Consider the following 8325-nt stretch of genomic DNA (forward strand, 5'->3'; position numbering starts at 1 on the left):
CCTGATGGTCCTGGAATAAACTCTGGAAACCAGGCTGACATTGAACCTGGAGATCTGCCTGCCTCTGCCTTCTGAGTTCTAGGACTAAAGGTGCGTGCCGCCACCGCCCAGCTTGAACTACCCTCTCATTCTCATTTTAAACCTCTGAAAGTGTCTGAACATGGTGGTGCACGCCTTTGATCCCAGCGCTCAGGAGGCAGAGGGAGGCTGATCTCCAAGTTCGAGGCCAACCTGGTCTCTAGAGCGAGTTCTAGGACAGTCAGGCCTACACAGAGAGAAACCCTGTCTCAAAAAAAAAAGTACAGTTCAGTGGTAAATAGTTTGCATGAGGTGATTTGGTATCCAGAGCTACAAAACTAGTAATAGGAATTACAAAGGAGGTATGTTTGCAGTCTTCACATATAGTAGTGACCAGTACATATTGGGTTGGTTTGTTGATGTGGTCTAAGCTGTAATTCACACTGACCTCAAGATTCTTCTGCCTTGGCCCCAGGTACTGGGTTACTGTTGTGTACCACTACTTTGTGTTTATTAATACAGTTTCTCCTCACAGGACATCATGGTGATGTTGGTGCTCCCATAGCTGATGTTATTCTCCCAGGGGCTGCTTACACAGAAAAGTCTGCTACTTATGTCAATACTGAGGGTAGAGCCCAACAAACCAAAGTGGCAGTTACACCTCCTGGCTTGGCAAGAGAAGATTGGAAAATCATAAGAGCTCTCTCGGAGGTATTATTTTTGAGGCATTCTTTGACGTAATTTTATTCATTAAGCAGCTGGGGATGTAGCTCGATTGGTCTTGTGCTTGCATGCAGTCCTTGTACATAAATTCTTGTACATAATTTATAGTGCTGGAGATAGACCCAGGACTTCAGCAGATACTAGGCAGGAGCTTTGCCGCTGAGCTACATCTTCATTCACTAAGGCATGTCCTAGTGATGCTGCCTCAGGGATGCTAGACATGTTAGCTTCTTAAAATGATTTTCAGAGTCGCGGGAAGTTTTCCTCTAGAGTGAGGGAGAGTTGCATAGCCTGGTAGTATAGGAGAAAACTAAGTATTAAAACAGGAATCGGTATTTAGCCTAGCATCATCTCTGTAATCCTTGACTTCAGAACCATGCACTTGTTAAGAACTCTCTGTACTATGGAGCAACATTCTGCAGATAAATATGGTGACATCTTATGAATTAGAGTTTTTGACATCTGTATTCCACACCTGATGCTTCCCTGAAAAATCTGTCTGGATTGGACAGATGGCTCAGTGGTTAGGATCATTGGCTGTTCTTCCAGAGAACCTGGGTTTAATTCCCAGCACTCACAAGGTGACTCACAATGATCTGTAACTCATTTTAGGAGATTTATCACACTTTTCTGGCCTCCTTAGAGCTCAGGCATGCACGTGGTACACAGATACCCACACAGGCAAAACACATACACAAAAAAGTAATGATGAATAAATAATTTTTAAGAAGAAAGGAAAAATTTGTCTGCTAAAAGATACTAATAGAGAGGTTTTTTCCTTTTAGTAATACCTCATTATTTCGCCATAGTTGCAATTATAAATTATTTTTGCCCCCGCTTTTGGTGCTAGAGATTGAGCCCAGTCTGATGTACATACTAAGTTGCAACCCTCTCGAGATAGTTTTTCTGTGTGCTCTGGAATGCCATCTGTAGACCAGGCTGGCCTCAGACTCAGAGATCCACCTGTCTCTGCCTCCCAAATGCAAGGATTGAAGGTCTGAGCTGTAGCAGGCTTTCTTTGGGGCCACCAGCCAGTTCCCACATTATAGCACAAAGACTTACTTTTAGTTATGAATGCTCACCTTAGCTTTAGCTCATATTTTTGTTATCTCTCCCCCCCCTCCTTTTTTTCTTTTAAGACGGGGTTTCTCTGTAGCTTTGAGCCTGTTCTGGAACTTGCTCTGTAGACCAGGCAAGAGATCCACCTGTCTCTGCCTCCTGAGTGCTGGGATTAAAGGCCTGTGCCACCACCACTGACTTTTTTTGCTATCTCATATAATTTAAATTAACCTGTGTCTTTATGTGCATCTTGCCTTGGAGCTTTTTACCTTTCTTTTATTCTATGTGTCCTACTCCATGTCTGGCTGACCTGGCTGGCCCCAGGCATCTCTCTCTCTCTCTCTCTCTCTCTCTCTCTCTCTCTCTCTCTCTCTCTCTCTCTCTCTCTNNNCTCCCCCCCTCTCCCCCCCCCCCCCCCCCCCCCCCTTGTGCCTTGATAGCTCCTCCTTTTATTCTCTGTGTCTGCTAGCCCCACCTGTCCTTCTACTGTCTGGCTATTGGCCATTCAGCTTTTTATTAGATCAATCAGGTGCCTTAGGCAGCCAGAGCAACACATCTTTAACAACATATCGTTAAACAAATGTAATATTTCAAAACCCTGTGCTACCTTACCATGCTAAGTGGCATTTATTTTTTGTTTTGGGTCATGGGCGGTGCGTGCTGCAGCATGTATTTGAGGTTTAAAGGGCATCCTGAGGGCATCTGCTCTCTCCCTGCACCCAGTGGGTCCAGGGATTGACTCCAAACGAGTCATTTTGGCTGCCTCACCTCTGACATATTGCAGTAGTAAAGTTGTATGTCCTGATGAATCTGATCTGTGTAGATCGCAGGTATCACTCTTCCATATGATTCTCTGGATCAAGTGAGGAACCGTCTAGAAGAGGTCTCTCCTAATCTTGTTCGATATGATGATGTTGAAGGAGCTAATTACTTTCAGCAAGCAAGTGAGCTTGCCCAGGTAAAAGCTTTCCTGTAAACAATTTTCTTAATGGTGTATATCTTGACACAATAGTACTGATTATCTGTCTTATTTTTTCAGCTGGTGAACCAGGAACTTCTTGCTGACCCACTTGTTCCACCTCAGCTTACTATAAAAGACTTCTATATGACAGGCAAGTAGTTCTCAGTTCGACTACCAACTACCCAGAGAGAATCAGAGGACCTGCTTTATCTTTATAGCTGTTTGTGTTTGGCACTGTTTGCTTCCAATCTGAGGATTTTATGATTTTACATTTATTTGTGTGTGAGCAAGCATACACTCACCGTGAAGAGTGTGCACTCAGGGGACAATCTGTGGGAATCCAACTCAAGTCATCAAGCTTGGTGGCAAGCATCTTGGTTCACGAAGCCACCTCACTGGCCTGTAATCTGAATTGTCAAACATTAATGGAATTTAAGAGACAGGACTGGGGCTGGAAGCACATGGTACATTAAGCATGGGAACTATACCCCTAGTCTTCTAACTTTTTCAGTGCTTGTGACATGTAAGCAAAGTTTAACACCCAAAAGGGTTAGCAGATTTTTAAATGTAAAATTTTACTATTATAAGAAAAATTACTGAACAGAAATTTAGGATTTCTCAAAGTACTAAAAATACTGTCAAGGTTCGTGTGAAAATTATAGATGAAATATTCAAAATGTTTAAATATGAAGTATATTAAATAGGGCTTCTGAGGTAAATTGTAAGAATTTTTGTTTGTTTTTTAAGACAGGATTTCTCTGTGAACAGTCCAGGCTGTCCTGGAACTTGCTCTGTAGACCAGGCTGGCCTGGTACTCACAGAAATCCACCTTTATCTGCCTCCCAAGTGTTGGGATTAAAGGTGTGCACCACCACCACCCCCAGAAGAAATTTTTTAAGAAATATAGACCTGCAACAGGCTTTCTTTTAGGCCACCAACCAGCTCCCCAGTTCACGGCATGATGACTTACCGTTAGTTATGGATGCTTGGCCTTACCTTATGTTTGTCCCACTACCTTTTATAACTTAACCTGTTTCACCTACAGTTTGTGTTGGAACTCTTTACCTTTCTTTCATTCTGTGTGTCCTCCATGTCTGACTGGCTACTGGCTCCCTGGCTCTAGGCATCTCCCTCTCTCTTTCCCTCCTCTTCTCCCCTTGTGTCTAGATTCCTCCTCCTATTTATTCTCTGAGCCTGCCAGCCCTGCCTATCTATTTACTGCCTGGCTATTGGCTGTTCAGCTTTTTATTAGACCAATCAGGTGCCTTAGGTAGGCAAAACAACACATCTTTACATAGTTAAACAAATGCAGCATAAACAAATATAACACATCTTTGCCTAGTTAAAGTAATAATCCACAACAGACCATCTGAAATGCATTTTCTATAGATTTGACAGCAGTTGGTAAATGTATGTGATAGTTAATATATAAATAATTTCATATGTAAAAGCATATAGCATAAATTTATTTGTTTATTTTAAAATTGGATGTCATGTAGCCCAAGGTGACTTAGACTAGTTGTGTTACAACAGAGGATGACCTTGAATTTGTAATTTCCCTGCTTGCACCTGCACGTGTCACTGGAGTCCAGCTCAGGGCATGCTGCACACTAGTTAAGCCTTTTACTAACTGAACTACATCTCTAGCCATAAAATTATGTTTCATAGGGTTTTTTTCTGGTTTTTTAAATTTTTTTTCTTTTGTTTTATGCCATTTTAAAAATGTATACAGTGACAGTTGGGTGATGGTAGTGCTTGCCTTTATCCCAGCACTCAGGAAGCAGAGAAAGGTGAGTTCAAGGACAGCCTGGTCTACAGAGTGAGCTCCAGGACAGCCAGGGCTATTCTGAGGAACCTGTCTCAAAAAACAAGAACAAAAAAATGTGTGCAGTGTTTTGCTGGATGCATGTCCGTGTATAGCATATGTGTGTAAATGCCTGAGGAAATGGGAGGAGGGTGTTGGATCCCCTGAAACCAGAGCTGTATACAGTTGTGAGCCACGAAGTAGATGTGGGGAATTGAATCCCAGTCCTCCCCAGGAGGAGCAAATGGTATTAACTCCTGAGCTGTCTCTTCGGCCCCTTTTGTATATTTTAAATTAGCATATATTAATAGGTTATTTCAATGAAGTGATTAAAAAGGTTAGAATCAGGGCCAGCAGCATGGCTTACTGTGTGTAAAGGAACTTGCCATGTAACCCTGATCCCACAACAGGAGAGAACCAACCCCTAAAAGTTGTCTTCTGACCTCCACACAGACACTCTGGCATGTGCATCCCCCACACCAATAACAAATTTCTAAACAAGAGTTTTTAAAAATAAATACAAGTTGGGGTCATTGTAGAATACAACAGAACCCAGCACAAAACCATAATGAAGCATCACTGTGACTTTAGCTCTGAGGGGCAGAGGCAGGAAAATCTCTGTGTTCAGAGATTGGCAGTTTTGGATGAGCATGGTGGCTTACACCTATGGTCTCAGCACTTGGATGACAGGAGACGAAGGAGTTCAAGGTTAAACTTTGGCACATAGTAGGACCTTATGTTGAACAGATTCAACCCAATGCCCATCAAAATTCCAGAAAAATTCTTCAAAGACCTCGAAAGAACAGTACTCAACTTCATATGAAAAAGCAAAAAACCCAGAATAGCCAAAACAATCCTGTACAGTAAAAGAACTTCTGGAGGCATCACAATCCCTGACTTCATCCAGACAGGCCGTCACTAAGAAAGGGTCAAGGTGTTGTTTGCCCCTTTCTTTGTAATTTGTAGGATGCCTGATAGAAATGCTGATTCAAGCCTTCGTGACGGCATACAGAGCAGACAGGTAGATGTGGACGTGAAAAAAAGCCATTCACTTTGTTACCTAGGAGACAGAAGTATTTCCCACTCAGTTTATGTTTTGTTATAAAAGCTGTTTGGACAATAAACGAGAGGAATTCTTCAGGGAAAAAAAATCCCTGACTTCAAACTCTACTACAGAGCTACAGTACTGAAAACAGCCTGGTATTGGCATAAGAACAGACAGGAGGATCAATGGAACCAAACAGAAGACCCGGATATCGATCCACACATCTTTTAACACCCGATCTTTGACAAAGAAGCAAAAAATATCAAATGGGAAAAAAGAAAGAATATTTAACAAGTGGTGCTGGCATAACTGGATATCAACTATGTTTTTTTTTTATTTTAATTTATTACAAGCAAAGAAAGCCAGTGACTGTGTGTGTTTGCGCATGTGTGAGCAGGTCTGTTCATGCCACCATCGTACTTGTAGAGGCCAGAGGACAACTTTCCGAAGCAAGAGCCCTTTCCACCATGCTGAGACTGAGGTTCTCTTGCTGTCTCCGCTGTGCTCTTTACCCCAGGCCAGCTGGCCTGAGCTAGTCTAAGGGCTTATTTTGTCATGGTGGTGTTAGGGTTACTGATGTGTGCCCATACATGAAGCTTCTACATTGGGATTCCGAGTTCAAACTTAGTTTGCCCTTTGCCAGCACCTGGGTGGTTTGTTTTGTTTTGTAAATTCTGTGTAGGCCAGGTAGGCCTGAAACTCAAAGCAATCCTTCTGTCTGAGCCTACCACATAAACAGTTGTCTCTTTTTTTAAAGAATTTTCTGTCATTTAATTTTTTCATACTAGTATGTTGTCTAGCTCTTGTGTGATTATTTAATTATTGCTAAATATTAAAAGCAGTTAACCAGAAAGCTGTGGTGGTAAACAAGAAGTGAAGGCAAGAGGATCATAGTTCAAAGAGGTCATCCTTGGCTTCATAAGCAGCACAAGATAACAAGACCCTAGCTTAAACATACTTGCCCAGTAAAGAGCTTCTGTGCACAATGGATTGCTTGTTTATAATTGCATTACAGCCTCACTGTCGTTTGTTCCTGAATATGTGCAACACTAAATTTTCAGTGCATGATCTAAAGTCACATTAACAACGCCTTGGCAGAGTGGCTCTTCCCTGTAATCTCAGCACATGGGAATCTGAGGTACGAGGAGCACCACAAGTTTGAGGCTAACTTGGTATACTATTGAGTTCCTGTCTGGTCTGAAATCTGAGACGCTGTTTCCAAAACAACAAAGGAGGTCTGTTAACAAAATGCATGTTCTTAATGTCTTTCAGATTCAATTAGCAGAGCCTCACAGACAATGGCCAAGTGTGTCAAAGCTGTCACAGAGGGCGCTCAGGCGGTAGAGGAGCCATCCATATGCTGAGACATCCACCAGGGACCCAGTTTTGCTCTAGTCAGTAAATGGACATTGGTGTAATCCCTTACAAGCTGATGTTTTCCAATGTGATTCTGAATGATGTAATATTTAAAGTTATGCTATGCTTACTTGAAAATGGTATTGCCCTTAACCAGAATCTTGGCAGTTTAAAGTTTATGTATTATGTACAAGCATCAAGTAGTTTAATAAAGCTAACCTTTGTTCTTTCATGTTAAAAACACTGATCCTTAAAATATGAATTTTTTTCATAGATCATTTTTGTTTCAAAATGGATGAAAGGAAAGGCCTTTAGTTCATCGGTGCAGTAGTGTAAGGCTAAAGATTCAACCCTTGAGGCTTAAGAAAACAAAGACCTTCCACTCAGTCTCAAAGTTTGTGCTTAAGGCCAGCAAAATGACTCAAAATGGGTAAAGGTCCTTGCTGCCAGCTCTGACTAGAGGTTGAGCCCTGGAACCTATATGGCAGAAGGGGGAAACTGACTCCTACAGACTCTAGCTGCCTGGGCTACAGATTTAAGAGTCTGTCTCAGCAGGACATGGTGGCGCACGCCTTTAATCTCAGCACTCAGGAGGCAGAGGCAGGTGAATCTCTGTGAGTTTGAGGCCAGCCTGGTCTATAGAGTGAGTTTTAGGTTAGCCAGGACTACACAAGGAAACCCTGTCTCGGAAAAAAAAAAAAGTCTTAAAGACTTTAAGTTTTCTGTTCAGATTAATTAGTAGAAATGTGGGCTGGAGAGATGGCTCAGCTATGAGGAGCACTGACTGCCCTTCCAGAGGACCCGGGTTCAATTCCCAGCACCCACGTATGGCTTACAACTGCCTGTTAACTTCAGTTCCAGATCCATTTCCTGATGTGGGAACTGGTTAAGCCACAGGGCACATGGCAATATACAGATTATTAAAATGGGTTAGTTTAAGTTGTAACAGCTAGTTAGTAATAGCCTGAGCTAATAGGCCAAATCAACTTCTTTATTAGCCAATGGTAATAAGACATATTCACAGCATACAGAGGGAAATCCCACATCATCTTCTTCTTCTGGCTTCCGTGGGCACCAGGCATACAAGTGGTGCATAACAGGCGTGCAGGCAGAACACCCATATGCATACAATAAAACAATAATTAGCTGGGCAGTGATGGTGTGTACTCTTAATCCCAGCAGTCAGGAGGCAGAGGCAGGCAAAGCTCTGAGTTCCAGGACAGCCAAGGCTGTTACACAAAGAAACCCTCTCTTGGGGGGGAGGAGATTAATTAAAGAAAAAAGTAAACATTTTATAATTAATTTAGGAGATGATCCAAAAGTAGGTAAAGGTTTTTTTGTTGTTTTATCTGTACTTAG

General features: G+C 42.2%; 1 protein-coding gene across 1 annotated transcript in view; it reads left to right on the top strand.

Moving 5' to 3' along the window:
• Positions 1-7207, top strand: part of Ndufs1 (NADH:ubiquinone oxidoreductase core subunit S1) — a 33341-nt gene extending 26134 nt beyond the window's left edge. Inside the window, exons 16-19 of the mRNA XM_050154355.1 lie at positions 554-729; positions 2624-2758; positions 2840-2912; positions 6883-7207. Coding sequence (XP_050010312.1) covers positions 554-729; positions 2624-2758; positions 2840-2912; positions 6883-6974 — 476 coding nt within the window. The 3' untranslated portion in view covers positions 6975-7207. The remainder of the gene's footprint in view (positions 1-553; positions 730-2623; positions 2759-2839; positions 2913-6882) is intronic.
• Positions 7208-8325: the final 1118 nt, after the last annotated feature.

Source organism: Alexandromys fortis, unplaced genomic scaffold (assembly GCF_014885135.2).
Source record: "Alexandromys fortis isolate MF-2015 unplaced genomic scaffold, M_Fortis_MF-2015_v1.1 scaffold_40, whole genome shotgun sequence".
Classification (NCBI taxonomy): domain Eukaryota; kingdom Metazoa; phylum Chordata; class Mammalia; order Rodentia; family Cricetidae; genus Alexandromys; species Alexandromys fortis.